This window comes from Bidens hawaiensis, unplaced genomic scaffold, assembly GCF_021521415.1.
Source record: "Bidens hawaiensis isolate Kalapana, Puna unplaced genomic scaffold, B.hawaiensis_p1.1 tig00005195_1, whole genome shotgun sequence".
Classification (NCBI taxonomy): Eukaryota; Viridiplantae; Streptophyta; class Magnoliopsida; order Asterales; family Asteraceae; genus Bidens; species Bidens hawaiensis.
Window position 1 is genome coordinate 896338 of NW_027491335.1, and position 23408 is coordinate 919745.

Below are 23408 nucleotides of genomic sequence, written 5' to 3' on the forward strand. Positions count from 1 at the left end.
TATGTAATAAATTGATTATTAATGGGTATTTTAAGTTCTTAAAGAGTCTCCAACAATCTAACCACACGGTAAACTTTTGCCACAAATTGTAATTTGACAAACTGTCCATATAGTTAGGGGTGAGTTTGTCATGTGGCAAACTATAAATGAACCTTACCCATATTAGTGTCCCGGCCCCTCTCATACTTATTACATAATATAACATAATCATATTCAAAGGGATATAATTTTAATCGATATATTTCTTTTGTTTTATATGTAAATTGTATTTTTTTTAGTTATATATTTATGTAATTCTGTGCTTATAAAAGAACACTCTCTATATTTAATTAATAAATAATAATAGATTATTAGTTGCTTACATACATACCAAGCAAATGTTAGTTATCTTTTTAACAAAGGATAGTTGGATGCAACTTCAACAAACAAGAAGTGTGTTTATTTAGAAAGGTGTTTTAAGTAAGAAATTAATTTGGAAAGAAAGGTAACTACCCAAAATCTGATACGAAGCTAGAAGTGGGTCCAAAAGATTTAAAGCACCCTCACAAGCAGGGAATGTTAGCACCAACAAGAGTTTATGGTTTGCATCACCATCTCAATCTGTCACTTAATCATTCGTATAATCATTCACATACATAAAATAACAAATAATGTAATCTAAGTGTTGCCTTGTCCGTTGGTTATTATTCAATGCTTGCAAATAATATCCAGTGACAGTTATTCAGGTAGTTGAAAGTTGTCTCGTAATTTCAATATTGTATTTCAACATTATAGTTTGTCTAGTAAGTTCCAAGAATTAGTTGATGGACACATAACAATATCATCATTTTCTAAAATGCTATGCAAGTGTTGAGACAAAATTAATCAGAAAAACACAAAGCAGTGTCCTGTAAAACAATAAGTTGGATGTGGCTCAATGATAGAGCACTCACTTTATTAGTGAGAGGTAGGAGATTCAAACCTCACTATCACCAACTTATATGGGAGATATGAGGGATGACCCTGGCTTGTCAGAGTTCGAGTCCTGATCTCACCCGGTTTTACCGGCTCCTCGCTGTCGTGCCATTAGGCGGGTGTGGGGGTCGGGTTTTATCCGGTGAATCCCTCAATAGGGTGGACCGCTAGGGGCTTCGTCCGTCCGGAATAGTGGCCGGCTCGGGCTACCTTTGGCCAATGGGGGCCGCGTACGAAGTACCCGACGTTACTTAGTTGGTCGTTCAAAAAAAATGTCCTGTAAAACAGTCAACGTAATTGACTTATTACGTTTTTCAAGTTTACATGTTAATAAATAAGTTATCAGATTAAAAATTACTAAATTAGTGAGGAAATGTTAGAGAAATCACAGAAGAAGTATAATCTCAATTAGAGAAGAGAATGGTAACGGAAGAACGAGAACAACAAAGAAAAGGAGAGGTGTGAGAGCGTTATCTCATCCTCATCACTATAATTACATACTAAAATCAAAATATTTTTCTTTTCTATTTAATTAAATAATAATATTTGTTTATACATTTATCATTATATTTTTCTTTCTCCTATACTCGCAACCAATTTCAACAAATATTAAAAAATAAATAAGTGCAAACAAATAACCCTCAAATTTACAAAACATCACTAATAATTCTCTCTTATTTACTCACATGTCTCAACCACTTACAACCACACCATATAATTTACAAAAGAGAAAATTTCTAAAATAGGCCTTAAGAAGAGAGATCCTAAAAATATGCCAAAAGTTGAGAAAATTCCAATATTAGTCCACCAAAATCCATCTTCGCCGTGACATTTGGATTTCTGCCCATGTTTTTCGTCTACCAATGAAACTGTGCCACATGTATAGGTTCTGACGCAAACCGATGTTTCCCCATGAAACTATTTGTGCCGATATTTTTGGTCTAAAAATCATCTACGTGAAAACCATATCTTCCGTGATGTTTGGTCCTGCTTTCGTCTCCGCCGCAAGTTTTCAAAAAATGTCGAAATCCGTGTTTTTATGAAATTCGTCTAACAAGACGAATTTCAAGTGAATTTGGTCTTTGGAGACGATTTAAAAAATCATTTACCACCACAATCTTCATCTTCTTCATCTTCAGACGGAAGAGATGGTTTTCGCGGAGATGATTTTCATACTAAAAATATCGGCACAAATAGATTTCATGGGAAAACAATCGATTTGCGTCAGAACCTTTACATGTGGCACAGTTTCACTGGTAGACGAAAAACATCGGCGAAAATCCAAATGTCACGACGGAATGGAATTCGGTGGACTAATATTGGAATTTCTCTAACTTTTGGCCTATTTTTAAGATCTTTCTCTTCTAAAGGCCTTACAAATTCTCTAACAGAATGCATGAGGGCAAGGCAAGTGTTTTTAATTTATTAATATTTTAACTAATCATTTTACTTCATCTTATTCCACAACTATTTCACATTTTATAACATCATAACACATTCTTTTTTGAATGTAAATTGTAAGAAGCTAGTATAAATACACCTACCTCTCGCCTGCTGATTTCTAAGGCTGTGGGTAATGGCTCACGAAGGAAAGGGCGCGGTCCAGGTGGCGGGTGAGATGGCTCGTGAACACCACTACACCCATCAAGTGGTCAGGGGCGTGGACGAGTCCCGTGGCTAGGACCGCGGGGCTTGAACGGCTGGTTGGGCATGAGTTGGATAAATAATTGGGGGTGGATCAATCAAGCCTCACTACACCCTATGGGGCTTGATCCAGAGACTTGATCACGTGCCACATCATCACCTACGTGTCGTAAATGTATTGGTTCATTTAGGGTTTGATCAAGCCCCACTACTCTTAGCCTAAGTGTAAATACTGTTCTTGTTTTTTTACCATTAATGATTTAATCTTTGAAATTGAAGGTGCTTGGGAACAAGTGTTTTGAATCTTTGGGATTTCTTACCCCAAGGACGTCATATTTATTATTGCACGCGTGTGCCTGTTTCTATCCATGCATCCACCTCTAAGACGGTCAAATCCAGAATTTATTGTTATGTTATTATCATTATTAATATTTGTAATTTCAAAACTAAGTGTGAATTCTCTCGTGTGTCTTGGAACAAAAAAGAATATACCGAAAACAACTCTCATGCATGTCCTTCTCACACCCTATTAATTTCGTTGACAATGTCAGATGGGTCTTTACTGCTATGAACAAGTATCACAGACCATAATTTGATTAAGTTTATACATATACTAGTCATTCATTAAAATATACTACCTAGAAACATGCAAATGATGCGAAGTCTAAGAAGTCACCAAAATGCATCACTAATATTTTAGAGAATGTTATAAATAGCCAATCACATATCAGGTTGAAATACCAATGGTTATTCCCTTAGAATAGTTGGCTACCGCTCAAAGTTAATTACTTTGTTTGGCGTGCGTAGTTGGATCGGATTCCTGCTAAGGAAACTTCAACGCTCTGGGGTGTGGCCGGTTTTGCCAGATTTGACATGCATAAACCGTGTACTTGGAGATGAATCGGTTAACCACTTACTAGTTTTGTGTCGTTGGTCGAGGTTGATTTGGACCCAATGTGGCTGAACCTTCCTTTCTTGATGGATGCGGACTCGGTGAAAAGTGTTTTGGATCTCGGTGTTAAAATAAAAGATAAGGAGAGAAGTGTTGACATCCAGCGTATATGTACATATATGCTACGTATATGTTTGTATGTACCTTATATGTTTAGCATTTATAAATACTTGCGTTGTAATCGCTTTTACAGTTAAAAGAGAATCATGATTTGAATTTTACAAAAAGATTGGCGGTTCAAGCAGTCTTCCTAACTAAGTTTTGGATTCTTTGGTGGTGCGGAATCCCCTACGAATCCATCTTAATTGACAATTTGACATTACTGTGTTGCATATTTGACGTTTTTTTTTTAAATTTTAATATAACCAATACGTATACTTGACAGTACTACATGACACTTGTCAAAGGATTATATATTAACCAGTAATCACAACATATCATTTCAGTGAGAACTAGTAACGGTTTAGTCACCATTTACGCGATACTGATATATTTTTGTTTTAACTTATAAAACATGTCAAGTAATTTAATTAAAATCATATTAGAATAATAAGCTTTTAGGTAGCTTGAAAATATCTAAGTTAACGTTAAAAGGAATAAGCCCATCTTCTAATTATTAATCGATAGTATCAAATGTTGACCGTGAATTTTCAGTTTGAATTCTTGAAACATAAACTCATGGTTGACCACACTTGTTTCAAGTATAATAAATCAATAATCATCTTATCGTTTTCATCTATTTAAACTACGATTTTTCTTTAACACGTGCTCCATTTTTCTGTTTTTTTTAACAGCCAAATACATTATTATTTACAAACCACCTTTGCAAGTGAACCACCTTTGCCACCACACCATTTGATGTAAATGGTGTGGGGTTCCATTTTTCTGTTAAAATGATAAATCAATTATATCAATGTAATAAAACATTTTCAATCCAAATGAGTGCTATGCTGTTATAAATTTATAATTTTGATGCCGCTAAAATCTTTATTAGGCTTCTTGACGGTACCTTATTGGTCCTTGTTAATCTTATCTATTACACTTCTAAACGTCATGTGATATTTGTTAGTCATCGACCCGCATGAGTACTATGTTGTTAAGATTTGAGTCTTTGTTGCATTCGATTCCGTTTTATTATGTTCAGTTTTTTCCCATGTTATGTTCTAGTTAGGCAATAGGAACTCAGTTATTACGTTGTTTAATTACTTTGGACTAGTTAATCAGCTAGTTAAACAAATTTAGATGTTTGTCACATCCATTTGTTCCATTTACCGTATTTCCTAGAATCCAAAGACATAGACATCAAATTCTATTTTTCTGAAAGACGTTTATGATCAAATAATTTTATTCCTACGTACAATTAATTACGTTAATAGATTTTCAAAAGAAAACCTACTACGTGTGATAGTAACCGGATTTGAGATCGGCGGTCTCCCAAGATATGACCCTTTGAGCGGGTTACACTCCAAATAAATAAGATAAAGAATTAGACATTTGTCTTCATAATTTTCTACTTGCTTTCATTAATAATCAAGGCCTTTTTATAGGCAACAAATAAACGAACTAAAGAAACTAACTAGAGGTTATCACCACTAAGCCACTACCTAAAAGAACATGCCTAAAACAAAGTAAATAATGCCATAAAGATTGATGCATTAGCTAGCCCACAACTCCATATTGTGCATGCATGTGCATGCATGGTGGACGAAATGGTTGGGTACGTATCAACGTGTTTCAACGATTTAAAGATGTGTATTCATAGATTTCATAATATATTTTACTACTAACTTACATCATATTATGTCTTGTACATTAAAATTTGTGCTTTTTAACCTAAATTATACAGGTCTTTTTCGTGTAGCAGTTTTCACAATTTATTTTATAAATCATAGGTTACGTAGTACCAAAATCAAATCAAACAATAAGACAAAACCGAACAACGGAACAACCACGGGCGGCATGTAAATTATAAGAGTTTGGGATTCATAAAAAATGTATAGAACTTGAATCCCATAATGTCGAATTTACATGTATATTATTATTATTATTATTTCATCTATTAGTAAAACAGTGGAAATTTGTACAGATATAGAGAATTAATGGTCATTTAAAGCAAGTTAAAATAGTTAAAAACATGTCAATTAGGCTTATTTTGACCTTCCTTTACTCGAGTTTTTTACTAAAATGAGAGAGGAGGAAAAAGTATTTACCAAAATAGGTGATTTGAAAATTATTTACTAAAATAGGTTTTCCTTTACAAATTTATCTTTTCTCACTCTCATTCTTATTGAATAACTAATTTCTATTAAAAGTTCTATATATAAAAACATTGATAAATGAGTTTGGAAAGTGTTAAAAAAACGTGAATTAAAATAAAATTAAACTTTTATTTTTTTTTGTTTTTCATTTCGTTTAAAAAATCTTCTTGTAAATTGTTTCTTATATTCATATTTTTATTTATTTGTTATTAAATGACTTTTTTTTCATTTTGTTTAAAAAATGTTCTTGTAAACTCTTTCTTATATTCATATTTTTATTTATTTATATCAAGACTGATGTTTCTTTTTTTTTTTGGTCAATACCGATGTTTCAAATAAATACATTTAAAAAAAACTTACATCTCCATTTAAATTTTGTTGAATGAAAATATGTATTCAAACTAGAACATTTTTTATATCATAAGTTACACGAGTGTCAGTAATTTATCCGTACCATGACGAATCAAACCAAACCGATTTTGACTGAACATTGCACCGGTATTGGTATTACCGGAACCGCTGAACATCGCACCAATATCGGTAATACTAATACCGGTACCGGCATTTGTTTTTTTGGTTTTCCCTATTGTGTTTAATCATCTTTTTCCGACATTTCGGTCTAAATTTTGTTTAAAAAAACAAGGTTTTATTCAAATAATTTTTTTGGTATTGTAAACTTTACTAGTTCAAGTGTCGTATCATTACCGATGGCAACCCGACCGATTACGAGTAAACATCGTTACAAAATATTGATAATATGTCCAATTTAATTATTAAACCCTCTTATATAAAAAAAACTTAAAGAAAACCATAAAAATAACAATAATAAAGAATTTAGAAATAAAGAAAATAAAAAAACTAGGTTTTTTTCCTATATCGATTTTGATACAATAAAGACAGTTTCAAGAAACTTTTTTTTTGAATAGTTTAATTTCAAACGAAATGAAAATAAAAAAAAGGTTTTATTATCTACAATTCAATTTTTTATCTATGATTTCTATATATAAGTTTTTGATAGAAATTAATTTATTTAATAAGAAAGAGAGTGAGAAAGGGTAAATTTATTAGGAAAATACCTATTTTGATAAATACTTTTGAAATCACCTAATTTGATAAATAGTTTTTTCCCCTCCCCCATTTTGGTAAAAAACTCTCCTTTACTCATCCAAACTGTGTTTGTGTGGTTAGTATTATGACAACTTTTTGTTTCTGTTATTCTTTTACAGTAAAAAGGTAAGCTCCATGTGTCATACAATTAACATGTTTATCATTTATGGCTTAGTACATTCTTCTAGACATGTATCCCAAAACTGTACCATTAAAGTGTTCAAGAAAATTCAGTGAAAAAAGTGAGTAAAAGCATAAATTCGGACATACGAATATGTCCTAAGCTGTAAATTAAAGTCATGCGTACACATTGCGATAGTGACTCGAAATTTAGAGAATGAATACATAATATATAATGATACGTCTAGACATAATTGTACCTTGTACAACAACTACTATCATTATGAGTTGTTACTATCAACTATCATAAGTCGAAATGAGTTCATATGAAAGAAGACTAATCAACTGCTTCATGTGTTTCCTTGAAACATAACATTTCATAAAACTTAAACCTAAGAAAAGGGTATCCATTTCCTTTAATACAAGGCTATATATAAGTTGTAAAAAATCTAACCGTTTATTTCTTTTTTGGTGATTGTGACTTGTGAACAAGATAATATATATGCAAATGAATATGAAAAATTTTCGGGTATTGAAATTGGGTTTTGGGCTTTTAAGACGTTGGACAGTGAGGTTGAGAAATGATAAGTACCAAATCCACAGCGCTGGCGCATATAAAGATGCTGATTGATGGATTCTTAATAGAATGTAGTAACTTAAAATTATATGGGCTCATGTGTCTGCATTTTTAGGTTTAAACTGTAACCAATTAAACTGTGAACTAAAATCCACACCTATTAATCTATCCCATTTTAAAGCCCTCACTTGAGTTACAGTCTAAAACTAAACGAATCGGTGAGATATTGAGTTAATACAATTAGATTTGTGTTGTACTATTAATATCTTGAATACATATATTTCTGTGTAATTAGTGTCTTTTTTGGTAAAAGCTTAAGCATAGATGTGAAACGCCATTAAAAAGCCAACATGCACATAACGCCAACTTTTATACAAAAGTTAATGGCCATTTTCGTCCCTGGGGTTTGTTACTTTCACCACTTCAGTCCAAAATTTGTAATTTTGTCAATTTAGTCCTCATAGTTTTAAATATTAGCCAATTACGTCACATCCGTCTATCGGCATCCAGCTATGCCGTTAGTTTAAGAGTATTTTTGTCTTTCTCCTTTTAATTTTGAGTTAATGATCATCTTAGTCTCTGTGGTTTGATATTTTTGCCAATTCAGTCCAAAGTTTGAAAATTTGTCAATTTAATGTTCAGTTTAATTCAGTTTTTTTATTTTTTTTGTTTATAACCCTGAAGAGCATAATTCAAGCCCAAAACAATCGAGCAATCTCAAATACTGATATGCATTTACTCAGTTGACAACAGTTATCATATCCCCTTATATTTAGTTTCTAGACATTTCCTAAAATCTTCTCCATGGTGGAATTAAATGGTAAAGTGGTCAAGGTAATTCCCTGAAACCGAATTGTATAGAAAAAACTAAAAATCGTTTCGTTGATTAATGTATAATAGTTGATTACGACCCAGATTTTCGTTATGATATGTTAATCACTAAACCCTAACTATTATGCATTCATCAAAGAAACGGTTTTTAGTTTTTTATGTACAATTCGGTTTCACGGAATTGCTTTGACCACTTTACCATTTAATTCCACCATGGGGGAGGGTTTAGAAACCGTCTAGAAACTAAATATGAGAGGAGGTATGATTACTGTTGTCGACAGAGTAAATGCAAACCTGTTTTGGGTTTGGATAATGCTCTCTAGGGTTATAGACAAAAAAAACTGAATTAAATTGACAAAATTACAAGCTTTGACTAAAGTGACATAAATATCAAACCACAGGGACAAAAATGACCGTAAACTTAAAATAAAAGAGACAAAAATACCCTTAAACTAACGGCATAACTGAATACCGTTAGAATAGCAAACTACTGGGACAAAAATAATCATAAACTCTTTATGCAAGTTTAAACTGGAATTATGCCCTAAAAGAGAAACCATCCGAAAAATATTACTTAAAATAAATTGAAGGGGTGCACCGGGCCTTGGTGGTAATGTAAGACCAAGGCAACACATTAAGACCCAAGCAACAAGCTACTTTGATGGGCCTTTCCATATAAAAAATAAGATTAATATCAAGTGAGCCAATGACTCACATATCAGATATTAAACTTATAAGAACAGATACCACACTTGATCTTAGCCAAAAGGCCAAGAAAGGTATGCTTATTCAATCCCAGGGCCTTTGTTTTTAAACTAATCTTCCCCTTGTCTGTTACTTCACTCAGCCGATGTGGGATGCAGAGGTTTTTTTTTTTTTTTTTCCCATAAAACAGAAAACTCAACCAGCAAAACTCTCAATTTGATTTACCAATCTTAACTTTTTTATTTATCTACCTTGTCCAAGTTCTTGGAGGTTTACCATTCGCGTCTGCTCATCTAAATAATGGCCCAAGAGAGAATGATGGTGCTTGGATCGTATAGTTATACTTGTGAATTCGATCATGAAGTTAACAAGCGTGATTTTTAGGTTAGCTTACTAGTACTAATGTCGTGAAAAGTTTTATAGACAGTGTATTAGTTACTTTTATCCATCACATGCAGAGTATATATATTTCATTGATTATGTTAACAGGTTTCGCCCTTCAGGATACTACTCAATATTGTACTTTAGAGGCAGCATTTTCAAAGTAACTAATTGTATCCTAAAGCTTCGTATGGTACCAAAATAAAAACCGGACCGAATTCGAATTTTTTTGTCTGGAATTCGGAATCAGTTATCGAATCAAATTGTAAATTTATGAGTTTCTTGAATCCTCTTCCTTTTGTTGCTGCTGCTGCCGTTGTTGATGTAGATACTTTTGTAGTTGGGGCTGGTGCAGGACTGTCATCTGATGCTATACACTCTCCAAATTGCATCTTTGCCTGCAAATAGATTCAATAATATTATTTAGTCATAAGTTTTCTATCTTTGTTGTTTTCTCCACTTCATATTAATGATGCTAATCATTGTTTTCAGAATCGGACCGCGAACAAGCTATATAACCGGTTTGATTGAGTGTGTATTTGAACCGTCCCCCAGTCTGACCGGATTTCAATCTTTTTATGTTTGTTTCCTTCAAAATTTCGTTTAGTGGTCAATAAACGATCCGAGCTCAAGTTCTAGTAAGTCAAAGTGTCCGGTTCAGTTCATTTGCACTCCTAGGTCCAGTTGCTGCTTCAACATAAAATTGTTTCATATTTTGTTTAAATTACTTTTATAAGTGGTTTAAATTTATAAATTTTCTGACTAGTTGAAGAGGTAGGTCCCAGCAAAGCCCAGTTGGACCTGCAAGACTCACCTAAAAGAGGGACGTCTGCGCAGAAACCAACTGGATCCGCAGGACCAACCATGCTCAGAGACGTGACGTCCTTACGCGCAGTACGCAAGCTGGTCCCGCAGGAAATGCCTCCCGATGGTGAAGGACTCCGCCTGTTCCCGCAGCCTCGGATACAAGCCATCAGGGAAGGCCACCCGCGCAGCAGGGCTACACGCACAAGGCACTTAGCTCTCACTCAGTGTCACCTGAAGGAATGAGCGAAGCCGGGAACTATCCCGCACAAGGGCGGGAGGGGGAATACTCCCGCCCAAATAAGCCAGTCCGTACGATACAGGAAGATATTATGTACTGTACCTGACGAGGTATGGGAAAAAGATCTGACTAAAGATACGACAGCTTATTGACAACAGTATGGCGAGCAGCATGCTCCTGCACTGTATGTCACTATTAGCCGCTGCCTACTCACCAACTACTGCCATACCACGTGCGTAGCCGTCAGTTGGTGGAACAGGAATAGTATACAGCAGGCCTGGTCGCTATCAGCCGCTACCTACTCACCAACTACCAGCAGGGCACGTGCGTAGGCTACTGTTGGTGGAACAGGAACACTGTTGCAGCCGGCCATACCTCCTTGGAAACCTACCTTCGGCTATAAATACCACAAATGGTATGACCATCTCATCTTATCATATCTTACTACATTATCATCATATTATACCTGATATCTGCTCTAGCAATCTCTTAATATACTTTTATATTTAAAGAGCAATCTAGTCTGATTCTCACGCCGGAGGGTGGTCACAAGGAGGAACCCCCCCCCTTCTCAGTAACGAGCTCACGGTGTCTGTTTTGCAGGTTATCAGAAGAACCATCTTCCAAGGGTCTAACCCCTCGTGGGAAACATCTCTCCAACCCCCAGGTTACCAGTAATCTGTCCGGGGTCCGGTTAGTGTTTCTTCACTAGTGGACCGACCGGAAAGGTGACCGGTTTAGTTACGAAAACATTGATGCTAATGAAAATGTAAGTATACACCGCATGAGTCAATGTTGTTACAACCGAAACTAGCTGCCCGTTAGCAAAATCTAGAGCAGCGTGTGAACAATGAAGATTATTGTCAAAGATAATGGAAAATACCTTGTAAAAGTCAACACAAATGAAACTAGGCCATAGTTTACCAGCAGCATCATGGCAAGTGTTCATCATGGTCATCATGGCAAGATAAGTCATTCAAAGTATCGTAGTTTAGAAAAGATAACTTCTCAAAAGCTTTGGTGTTTTCCCGACTCAAGACTTGATAATCAATCAACTATTCAAGCTAGTTTTTTCTGAAAAGTTATACACAATAGTACAATACATAACGGGAAAACTCATGACTTGGAAACAGTACACAGGAAAAGAAAAACTGAACTCGGCCAGCGTATGTTATGCCCTTCCCTATTTTACTCCTTGAACGTATTTGGCAGCGTATCACAGAGGACATTGAGTGTGTGCTCTTACACGCCAGCGTATGATATGTTGTTAGATGACCATAAGCCACTTACGTGTCTTCTTGGCTGTTTTATGAATCAAACATTCAAAATTAACTTAAACACATACAAAGCTAGTAGGTGACACATATATAACTCATTTTGTGCAACGTATAGCAATGGGACATGTATAGAATGAAAACTCATTTGAGTTGAGAAAAAACCCATGAAAACCCTATGTAACATCGTTTTTTTTAAGAAAACATATGTAATATATGTTGTTACATTTAATACAAAATATTGAAAAATATTTTTAAAAAATGTTTCCTAATTTTTTTTATCTTTTTTTTAACATATTTTCTAAAGAGAGAAAATGAATAATACTTTTACATTTTTTATTAACTTTAATTGTGAACCAAAAGATTCAAAATTTAATTAAAAACATGTGATTGATAACGAGTTTTTAGAGTTTTCTCAACTCAAGTGAAGTTTTATTATATCTTAACCCTATAGCAATATAGAGTATCTGCATGTTTAAACCAAGTTTACCCATAAAATACTTGTCTCATATTCCACAATAATACATCTTCACATCTTCTTCCCACAATCTTATTTTATATCTCACTCGTAACATCTACAACTTGATGATATGAAAGCCACATTAGACCCTGCATAGTGAGTCGCCATCCCACCACATAAAGCCCCTATGAAGCGGGGAACACCGCCCCCGGGCGCTGGGTTGTGGGTTGGGGAGGTTTGTTTTGATTGGTGGGTTAGTTTATCTTATTATTTTTAATCAATAATAATTAATAATAAAGAGTTAATGATTAGTTGTGGTTGCATCCACTAGACCCATTTCAGTCATAGCGTCACTTTTATTGCAATCACATGAAAATAAATAAATAAAAGATTTTAGAGGAAGAAAAACAGAACATGAGTTGCATACATGATCACATGATAAGCCAAATAACAAGTCTATAAAAAAAACACTCTCTTCCACATCCTTCGCCACCGTTCCATCTAATCCAACATCCACAATGAGCTGGTGGTGGGCTGGAGCAATCGGAGCCGCTAAGGTAACAAACAAACAAACAATTTAACACTTCATTTTTCAATCTCAATTCAATTCATAACTAATTAATTAACCATCAACTAACTGACAGAAAAAACTGGACGAAGACGACAACGCACCACCCAAATACCAAAGCGTTGCCTTAATCATCGGAGTCACCGGCATCGTCGGCAACAGTCTCGCCGAGATCCTCCCTCTCTCCGACACCCCCGGCGGCCCTTGGAAGGTCTACGGCGTCGCCCGCCGTGAACGCTCACCGTGGAACGCCGACCACCCAATCGAATACATCCAGTGCGACATCTCACAACCCGACCAAACCCTAACCAAATTAGGTGCTTTGCATGACGTCACCCACCTGTTCTACGTCACCTGGGCTAACAGATCCACTGAACTGGAAAACTGTGAGATCAACGGCCAGATGTTTCAGAACGTGCTTGACGCTGTCATACCGAACTCACCCAGTTTGCGACACGTGTCGCTGCAAACGGGCCGGAAGCATTACCTCGGCCCGTTTGAGTTGTACGGAAAAGTGGCCCACGATCCACCTTTCCATGAAGACTTGCCGAGACTCGAAGCCCCGAATTTTTATTACACTTTAGAGGATATTTTGTTTAAGGCGGTCGAGCAAAAGGAAGGGTTGACATGGTCGGTTCATCGACCCGGGACGATATTCGGGTTTTCCCCGTATAGCATGATGAACATTATCGGTTCGTTATGCGTTTACGCAGCGATTTGTAAACACGAAGGGGTACCGTTTAGGTTTCCGGGGATTAAGGAGGCGTGGGAGGGGTATTCGGATTGTTCGGATGCGGATTTGATAGCGGAGCAGCATATATGGGCTGCGGTGGACGAGTACGCGAAGAATGAGGCGTTTAATATAAGTAACGGGGACATGTTCAAATGGAAGCATTTTTGGAAGGTTTTGGCGGAGAATTTCGAGGTGGAGGATGGTGGGTTTGATGAGAGCTGGGGGAAGATGAGTATGGTGGAGATGATGAATGATAAAGGGGGTGTTTGGGATGAGATTGTGAAGGAGAAAGGGTTGCAAGTTACTAAATTGGAGGATGTTGGAGTGTGGTGGTTTGTGGATATGATTCTTGGAAGTGAGTGTATGTTGGATACTATGAACAAGAGTAAGGAGCATGGGTTTTTGGGGTTTAGGAATACTAAGTCTAGTTTGATTTCTTGGATTGATAAGATGAAAGGGTACAAGATTGTTCCTTAGATTTGGAGTTTGTTGTTCATGATCATGTTGTATTGGTGTGTGAATTAAGATGGAATAAAAGGTTTGATTGTTGGAGTTGATGGTAATAATATTATGTGTTTGTGTGATAATTGGAGGGAGTTTGGAACAAGTTTGCATAAACCACCATCAGTTTTGTAAAACTTGTAATACATTAATTCTTTCTTTGGATTAAGATGATATATTGTTTGAATTTATCAGTGAATATTAGTGGCGGCAATTGTTGACACGAAAGAAAAGGTTTTGGGTCGACTCATAGAAAAAGAAAAAGAAAAGGTTTTGAGTCGAGTCACACAATCTGTTTTAAAAACGGGCTAGGTTCGGGTTGATTTATTACTCGTTTTAAGTATTTTAAAGAAAAATTTTATAATTATATTTTTATTTATTTGTTTTTTTTAATTTCCATTTTTGTAACGATACATTTGTGTTTCTAATTCATTTTCAATATTTTTAATAATTTCAAACAAAAAATTTATGCATTACTTGTTTACTCAACCGAATTTAGATTATATTAATTCTGTTTTTATTAATTTTTTTTCAGATAAATGGGGTTAAACGATTCGTGTTTGGGTCGGCTCAAATTTATGCGTGTGTAGGTTAGAGTCGAAAATTTTGACACAAATAATAATATGGGTCAGATTTGGGTTACAAATTTTAATCTGACATGAATGACACCCCTAGTAAAATCACTTCATTTGTAGTGTTTTTTAATGTTTAGTAAATACCACTGGTGTTCACTTTTATTTACTGATAAGGCCCAACGGTATACCTTAAACCTTAGGGCGTTAAAGCTGAGTTGGCAATGGTTAACGAGTGGCATACCATTCTCTTCATGGGTTAAGGGACGTTTAATGTAAGATGAGTTATAATATTAACGGACTTTAAAATCCTCTAAACACATAATAATTTAAGAATCAATTTTACATTAAATAAAGTGATGGGAAGAGGGTTAAACAATTTCCCTTAGCGAGATAAAGTTAAATAATATAAAGTAAGTGATGTGACGCCTATGTGGAGTCGATGATCATGAATCTATGTATAACCATGCCCTAATAAATACAACATTTATGAAATTATTAGTAGTATTAATCAACTAATACGTGCCAACTCTTAATAGTGTATAGTATATACTTTAGTGAATGCATTATTAACCGTTATACATGTAGAAACATGAATGAAAGTATGAAACATCCATCAGTCCATCACTTCATAAACTTCATTTAGAGGTAAACAAGCTAATATAATGAGACTGAAAACACTTTTAAATCTTGGTGTTTGTTATTGAATACACTATGTTAGTATTAATGGATTGTATGTCTCAACAACTTTTTTTAACAAACTATATTTTTTTAACTAAAAATTCACATAATCGCACTTGCAAGGATCTGAACTCGCTATCATATTTGTGAGAGGCAAACATCAGACCACTAACTCACTAGGTTAGGGCGTGTGTTAGATAGTTTAAAAAAATCACAAATACTCATTCCAAAAGTAAAAATTGATTCACAAAATCTTAACTAAGTGTGTTGTGTACTTGATATCACATATCCTTGTTTCAAATTCAGAAATCAGTCGTGGAATTCATTCGTAAAAATAATATATACTCTTACTGATACATAAATCGGTTGCAAAGTTCGGATAGAGGATGTCAATATGATTTAAGGATATTGATTTTATATCAAATGAAAGAAGACTAATATTATCAGTAGACAGTAGAAAAGAGAGTGTAACCAACTTGAAATTCGACATGTTTAAAGATGAAGAAGAGAACACGATAGCTGAGAAGGAAAGTCAATATTATTGTGACATAATTACAACATAACAATTCCTAGCCGTATATTTGAATATGATATGAGTGATTCTTAGATATTTTCATTATTATTATTATTATTATTATTATTAAGAAAATTGGATTTTAATAATCTCAACTTAGTGCAGTTGACTGATAATAATCTTAATTTTGAAAGTAGCTGTTACTGGTCCCAACTTTCACACTATTTATTTAAATAAACCATCAACAAATAAATATTTTATTTTCTAGTTCTTTTTATTAGACATTTTATTTAGTTTTCAACAATAATATTAAGTAGGTTATAACTTTTAACCATACTATTTCACATGGCTCACTGTTTATCAATATTTTAATATTTTCTATTACAAATTATATGTTATTCAAGCAATATATTTTCCAATCTCCATGTACAATTTCATCTCAACCAATAATAGGAAAAAATTAAAAAAAAATGTAAGCTATAATTACCAATATTATCACTTATCACATCTTCACTCTTCATTTCTATAGTCATCTTCTCTGACACTCAACAACCAACATCAACCTTCTTCAACAGATAAAACAGAGCAAATACATAGACTCACAAATTATTCTTATTATTTTGTTACAAAAGTTTCTCTCTTCTTTCTTGACACTCATGAATATCACATTTCCAAAAGATACATCCAGCATAGAAAATATGTTACAGAGCATCTTAAAATTGGAGGAATGGAGGCCTTCAAAATATGAAGGCCTAAAACCATTGCCTTACTTGGATTACCCTAGAGCCGGCACTGGATCAAAGACCGTTTAATTTGATGTTAAGTTATATACATACACACATTATTTAAATACAATTTGTTTGGATGAACATTAAAACTTATTTTTATTACACTTCAAAAATAATTTGTAAATTTTTTTTAGAAAAGACCTCTAAGTTTTTCTTTGCTTTAGGCCCCAAAAAGGGTTGAGACGGCCCTGCTTTGATCTACTGGTGTTAATTAGTAGATAAACTTTCATTTTTTCATATTATGAGTTTAAAAGTCATTTGATTGTCAAAAGAGGGGTTTGGATCAAATACAAATATAATTAACGTGTTAATGGTGAGAATCAAATAGAATATTTATATATACAAGTAGTTTAATTATGTAATTACATCATAGAGTAATTACATAATTACTCTACTTGTATATATAATTACTTTACTTAATTCTCACATTTAACACGTTAATTTATGTATACGTTACCTTTCCCCGTCAAACAAAACATGTAAAATTGAAATTACAGTTTAGAGAAAAATGAGTTGTGGTTATAAAAAATGCATATAATTTAACAATATTATATGTGTAGGAAAGTTCCTCTTCAATTTTATTGTTTTTCATTATTTATTTATCATCAATTCCTTTTATCAAATTATATTAATTCTCTATCATCAATTTGTTTTAACTTTATCATCAAATGCGTATTTATAAAAAAAAAACTAATATATACAAATGGCATTCAAGTATCTTTTTTCATATAGTCTCCTATAAAAATTATTATGTATGTTTGTTTCTGGACCATGTGTAATGACAGAAAATTATATTAAGCTTTTATTTTCTAAAATTGTTTTCTTTTTTCTTTTGAACAGCTCAAATTATATCCTATATCCTAAAATTGTTACCCTTAAGACAATTCAGTGTTACATGTTTTTACAGGAATTTATATTTAATATAAACGACATAATATGCACACTAATATGACTTGTTTAAGAACGATGATTACGTATATCATTATAGAAACTAGAAGAAAAAATTGATAATGTGAATTGGAGTAGTTAGCATAGAAATTGAGATCCATTGAAACAACTTGTGCTTTTGGGGTAATACGTGTGTGTTTCTCCAACATAACTTTCAGGTTCTTCATTTGTTAAGTCAAATTAGGTTATGGGCATGTTCCTTCCACGTTGAGAAAGCAACATAAACCGACCAAGAATGTTTTTAGTCCAATATCAATGTATTATAAACTATTTTAAGTCCAACCATGTATGTCTATCTTAGACAAATAAGAAATTATGCAATGATCAGATATTCAACTTAAATGTCTGTACCATCATCATACATATTTTGAAAGGTACCACATGGACGGCTCAAAATGTTAAGACAAAATAGACTTTAAAAACAAGGCTTTACTAATTTTGTGTTATTTGATTGGAATTTGCTTCCCCAAATAAAATAAAATAAAGTATAAAAGATGTTACTTGCCGGAACTTCTATACTACAACTATACCTCTACAATCATGAAATAAGAACTCCTTTCAGTGTTTCAAGTTAATAAGTGAAAAAGTATATGTTTTGAGTTAATAACTAAAAAGCGTATTGTACCCTAACAAACGTATGAACATCCTCATATTGGCACCGGAAATTTACTATACGTGAGCAAAAGATGATTCATAGCTTTTGAACCGCGCATTACAGAGAAAACATTATTCACGTAGAATATAATATGCATTTTAATTAGAGTAAAACCAGAGACACAGGCAAGCGTTCATAGTTTCATACACATTCAAGAATATGATTTTTTTAACAACAATCTTTTCACCTAAAATTCATTAAACCTTATACTAGCAAGATGAATTATTACCCGAGAGGATGAATTATTACCCGATTTTTCTTCTTTTACTAAATAAAATGTTCTTTTATTAACTTTTATTTTAGATAGCAAAAGTCTTGATTTTAAGTAATCAAAATTTATTTGTTCAACCACTAGCAATAACCATATGATAATGTTGGTTGATAATAACTCATAAACTCCATATCATAAAAAAACACTCTTGTCACCAAAAAACAGTTAGAACTCAAAAACTGGTTTCAAACAGGTATCTTATCAGCAGCTGCAACCCTCTTGTAAAACTATTTACACTGTTTTAACTTTATCATCATCTTCTTTAGTTCTTCAACAAAAGGGGATGATCTTCCACAACTTTATCTTCATTATGAGAAAAGATATCAACAGGTGCAGTTGTGAACCCCAACTTGCTATGTTTTGATGTTTTTTCATGATCAAGATATATCACTATCACGGATATATCATCATGAAAATGACGCCGAATGCCCCGTTCTATTTTCATTATATCCTTGTATCTCAACTCCCGTTTCTTTGTCGCCTCGCGAATTGCTGCACCCACCAATCTTTTCGCTATTCCCTGAAATGATAAGATGCATTTATATTATTATAAAGGGTATGAAACCGTTTCTATGACTCTAACTTAGGGGTGTGCATAGGTCGTTTGGGCCCAAAGCTGTAACCAGAAGCGAACTTTCAGTTAACCAGAGAATGATAACCAATCAGTTACGGTTAATCAGTTAGAAAATGTTGGTTTGGTTCAGTTTAGTTATGATTTAGTTAACCGTGAACGATGTTTAGTTTTGAAATGTTTGGGCCACCCTAAAATGGCGCAAGATAATGTAACTAGGCCTAAATGTTTGAGCTTCTATTTTTTAACCACTATGTAAATTTTTATTACACATTTGGACTTGAATTATTGAATATGTATATATTACTTAGCATTCGGTTATACGGATCGTTATACGTACTAGGTCAGTTCGGTTAACCATGGATTTACTAAAACTTTGCTCAGGTCGGTGTTGTCGGTTATGGAACTATAGATAACCAAAACCAGCCCACTAATTTCAGTTTTCAAAATAAACATTAAACCAATCCACCGGTTTCTGGTTAGGGTTGGTTATATCGGTTCGGTTTCATTGGTTGTGTCGGTTAATTCGGTTTTACAAGAAGGCGACTTACGGCTCTTGGATTTTTGTAAACAATATCAACAGCTGCTTCATCACTCAAATGTTCCCAAAGTCCATCGGAAGCAAATATCAAAAATAAGTCTTGGGGTTTAAGTTTCCTTGATATTATGGAAGGCTCGGCGGTTAATACGGGTTTTTTCAAAGGAATCTGATGCCCGAATTGCATAAGACGTGGGTCCCGGTGAAACTCGGGTTTCTTCAAGTAGAAGTCACCTATAGATCTTGATACCTGAAAAGGGAAAAATAAAGGTCATGTTAAACAGAAAGTAACATGAGGATAAGATCGAACAAACATATCATATCATATCATATCATATCTATAACATTGAAATGTGACATCTTTATGTTTCTTTCATGCATGGAATACTTGCCACAATAACTTCTTCAACTGCATGAGATAATGGCACAAAGTGGAACATGTAATTCTTGAAAAAGTAGGTCAGGCATCATCCTTTTTAGAGGACTTAGATCAAAGGTGCCATAATGATTCTCAAAAAAGCAAAAAGAAAATGGACAAAAATAACTGAGAATAAGATGCCACAACTAAATAAAGAATTTTGGTGTGCAGAATAATCATCTTTACAGAAAGCAAAGGCGAAAAGGATCCAAAATCAGAAGTGAACTGGAAACTGAAATGTAATGTGCCTATTTTTATAAATGTTATACATATATCTTGTTAAGTAACATGTGTGCACATTGATGACTAGGACACCTAATTTCTACAAATGCAACACAACATACATGTAATTGTCTCAATCAAAACTTCACTTTTGCAAGATGAAAAGAATATGCTAACTGATACAGGTTTAATGTCTGAAGAGGTAGGTCCCAGCAGAGCCCAGTTGGACCCGTAAGACTCACCTCAAAGAGAGACGTCTGCGCAGTTGGACCCGCAAGACTCACCTCAAAGAGGGACGTCTGCGCAAAGACCAAACTCGCAAGACTCACCTCAAAGAGAGACGTCTGCGCAGAAACCAACTGGATCGGCAGGACCCACCATGCTCAGAGACGTGACGTCCTTACGCGCAGTACGCAAGCTGTTCCCGCAGGAAACGCCTCCCAATGGTTTCCAAGTACTCCGCCTGTTCCCGCAGTTACGGATACCAGCCATCAGGGAAGGCTACCCGCGCAGCAAGGCTACACGCACAAGGCTTAACACTCATAATAATTCAGTAGTCACCTGAAGAAGGAATGAGCAAGCCGGGAACAATCCCGCACAAAGGCGGGAGGGGGAATACTCCCGCCCAAATGAGCCAGTCCGTACGATACTGAAAGATCTTTTGTACTGTACCTGACGAGGTATGGGCAAAAGATCTGACCAAAGATACGACAGCTCATTGACAACAGTATGGCGAGCAGCATGCTCTTGTACTGTATGTCACTATTAGCCGCTACCTACTCACCAACTCCTGTCATACCACGTGCATAGCCGGCAGTTGGTGGAAAAGGAATAGTACACAGCAGGCCTGGTCACTGTCAGCCGCTACCTACCCACCAACTACCAGCATGGCACGTGCGTAGGCCACAGTTGGTAGAACAGGAATACTATTCAGCCGGCTATACCTTCTTGGAAACCTACCTTCGGCTATAAATACCCCAAATGGTATGATCATCTGATCTTATCATATACTATCTCGTATCTTACATATTATACCTGATATCTGCTCTAGCAATCTCTTAATATATACTTATATTCAAGAGCAATCTAGTCTGATTCTCACGCCGGAGGGTGGTCACAAGGAGGAACCCCCCCCCCCCCTTCTCAGTGACGAGCTCACGGTGTCTGTTTTGCAGGTTATCAGAAGAACCATCTTTGCCGGATCCAACCCCTCGTGGGAAACATCTATTTAACCCCCAGATTATCCGTAATCTGCCCGGGGTCCACTAGTGTTTCTTCAATGTCATAATCAAATATGGGAAACTCAGGCCCATAGTTAGATTTTTTCAGCATCATTCAAAAATCATCATATCATAACTGCAGATAATAACTGTTAAGTATTGATCAAACCGTAAACTGAGTTCATATATCAAAATACCTGAATTATGCCTTTGATTCTCCAAACTCCTCTGCAGTACAAAACAACAGCTGAATCATCAGGATGTTGTGCTTCAACCTCCTTCCTCACCTCTTCATACGAGACATTATGATCACGAGACAACCGCTCTGCAACAACTCTAGGTTTTCCTCCATCTGAAACTTTCTGACCTAGCACTACACGAGAGTCGCCAAGGTTAGCAACATGCAATTCACCATCAGAGATTGCACCAACAAGACAACATGATCCAACTGATGTGATTTGAGGTTTAATCGGCATTTGATGCTTCACAAATTGAAAGAACTTCTCTTCAGTAGCATTAAACGCCTTCCTTATAACATCTGCAGATATACCTCCTTGTTCACTTGCATACTCTACAAACACATAATCAAAGATAAATTGTAAATTTGTGAACTTCAACTTTCTAACCTAACAAAATTGCACAAATCAAAAAATCAATATTCGATTTCATCAAAATCTCCTTGTTCGGTTGCATACTCTGCGAACACATAATCACACATAAAATTGTAAAATTGTAAAAATTCAACCTTCTAACCTAACAAAACTGCACAAATTCAGGAAATCAACATTCAATTTTATCAAAATCTCCTCGTTCACTTGCATACTCTGCAAACACATAATCACACATACAATTGTAAAACTGTGAAAATTCAACTTTCTAACCTAACAAAACAGCACAAATCAAGAAAGTGGACATTCAATTTTATAATTTTAACAAAATCAACTTGTTCAGTTGCGTACTCTGCAAACACATAATCACACATGCAATCGTAAAACTGTGAAAATTCAACTTTCTAACCTAACAAAACTGCACAAATCAAGAAAATCAACATTCAGTTTCATCAAAATATCCTTGTTCGGTTGCGTACTCTGCCAACACATAAAATTTTAAAATTGTAAAATTCAACTTTCTAAGTTCTAACCCAACAAAATTGCACAAATCACCATTAAATTTCATCAAACTCAACAGTAATAAAGTGTTCAGTTTCACATAATAAGCACCTAGGGTTTAAAATTACACAAATCAAATAATTCAACATTCAATTTCATCAAAATCAAGCCTTCGATTCCACATTATAAGCACCTAGGGTTTAAAATCACTATGTAATTCAACTATCTAACCATTCAAACCCACACAAATCAAAAATTAAACATTCAATTTCATCATAATCAATTAATTCAACATTCAATTTCAAAAAACAATCAGCTAGGGTTTATAAATAACAAGCACTTACTGTGAATAAACGGAAAGAGGTTAGTATTAACAAACCGCGAAGCCTCAGGTCCACCATGACCATCATAAACACCAACGTAGGTAGCAGAAGGCGAAGTGTACACCTGGCTCTGGTCTTCCAAATTAGAATTAGCCTGAACGACTGCAATTGAGAAGTCACCGGAGGAATGAGGCTTCAAGTCGTTGTGCCAAAGCAATACGTCGCCGCTACGGCGGCCTATACACCTCTCCAACGGCTTAACACACATATTGATTATTAATTAATTAATTTAGGGCAAATGTTGAATGAGAATGAGAGAGAGAGAAAGGTGGTTTAATTTGTATAAGATGTTTTCATTTTCTTCTTTTTTATTTTTTTAACGGCTAACACACTTTTAAATTGTTGTAATTCGTCTTATATGGAATTTGAACCTTCGACTTTTAGAACAAACTAGCACCTATTACATCG

The 23408-nt window shown here is 34.7% G+C and overlaps 2 protein-coding genes and 1 non-coding gene across 3 annotated transcripts; 1 reads left to right on the forward strand and 2 right to left on the reverse strand.

Annotated features, from left to right (window-relative positions):
* Positions 1–9030: 9030 nt before the first annotated feature.
* On the reverse strand, positions 9031–9226 carry LOC143629506 (U2 spliceosomal RNA). The gene has a single exon (XR_013152965.1). It is a non-coding gene; the product is annotated as a U2 spliceosomal RNA (small nuclear RNA).
* Positions 9227–12803: 3577 nt separating this feature from the next.
* On the forward strand, positions 12804–14187 carry LOC143629478 (3-oxo-Delta(4,5)-steroid 5-beta-reductase-like). The gene is made up of 2 exons (XM_077098744.1): positions 12804–12865; positions 12953–14187. The coding sequence occupies exons 1-2, from the start codon at positions 12827–12829 to the stop codon at positions 14084–14086; spliced, it is 1173 nt and encodes a 390-aa protein (XP_076954859.1). The 5' UTR covers positions 12804–12826; the 3' UTR covers positions 14087–14187.
* Positions 14188–18639: 4452 nt separating this feature from the next.
* On the reverse strand, positions 18640–23139 carry LOC143629480 (putative protein phosphatase 2C 63). The gene is made up of 4 exons (XM_077098746.1): positions 22962–23139; positions 21706–22079; positions 19662–19898; positions 18640–19059 (listed from the first exon to the last, which is right to left on the reverse strand). The coding sequence occupies exons 2-4, from the start codon at positions 21982–21984 to the stop codon at positions 18802–18804; spliced, it is 774 nt and encodes a 257-aa protein (XP_076954861.1). The 5' UTR covers positions 21985–22079; positions 22962–23139; the 3' UTR covers positions 18640–18801.
* Positions 23140–23408: the final 269 nt, after the last annotated feature.

What these genes read in the sequence shown, in the direction of transcription:
- LOC143629480 (XM_077098746.1), bottom strand. Translation starts at nt 21,984, where the DNA reads ATGCCGATTAAACCTCAAATCACATCAGTTGGATCATGTTGTCTTGTT. An exon ending in GAATCAAAGGCATAATTCAG is followed by an intron (nt 19,899 to 21,705) that starts GTATTTTGATAT and finishes TTCCCTTTTCAG; the next exon opens with GTATCAAGATCTATAGGTGA. An exon ending in TTTACAAAAATCCAAGAGCC is followed by an intron (nt 19,060 to 19,661) that starts GTAAGTCGCCTT and finishes TTATCATTTCAG; the next exon opens with GGAATAGCGAAAAGATTGGT.
- LOC143629478 (XM_077098744.1), top strand. Translation starts at nt 12,827, where the DNA reads ATGAGCTGGTGGTGGGCTGGAGCAATCGGAGCCGCTAAG. An exon ending in GAGCAATCGGAGCCGCTAAG is followed by an intron (nt 12,866 to 12,952) that starts GTAACAAACAAA and finishes ACTAACTGACAG; the next exon opens with AAAAAACTGGACGAAGACGA.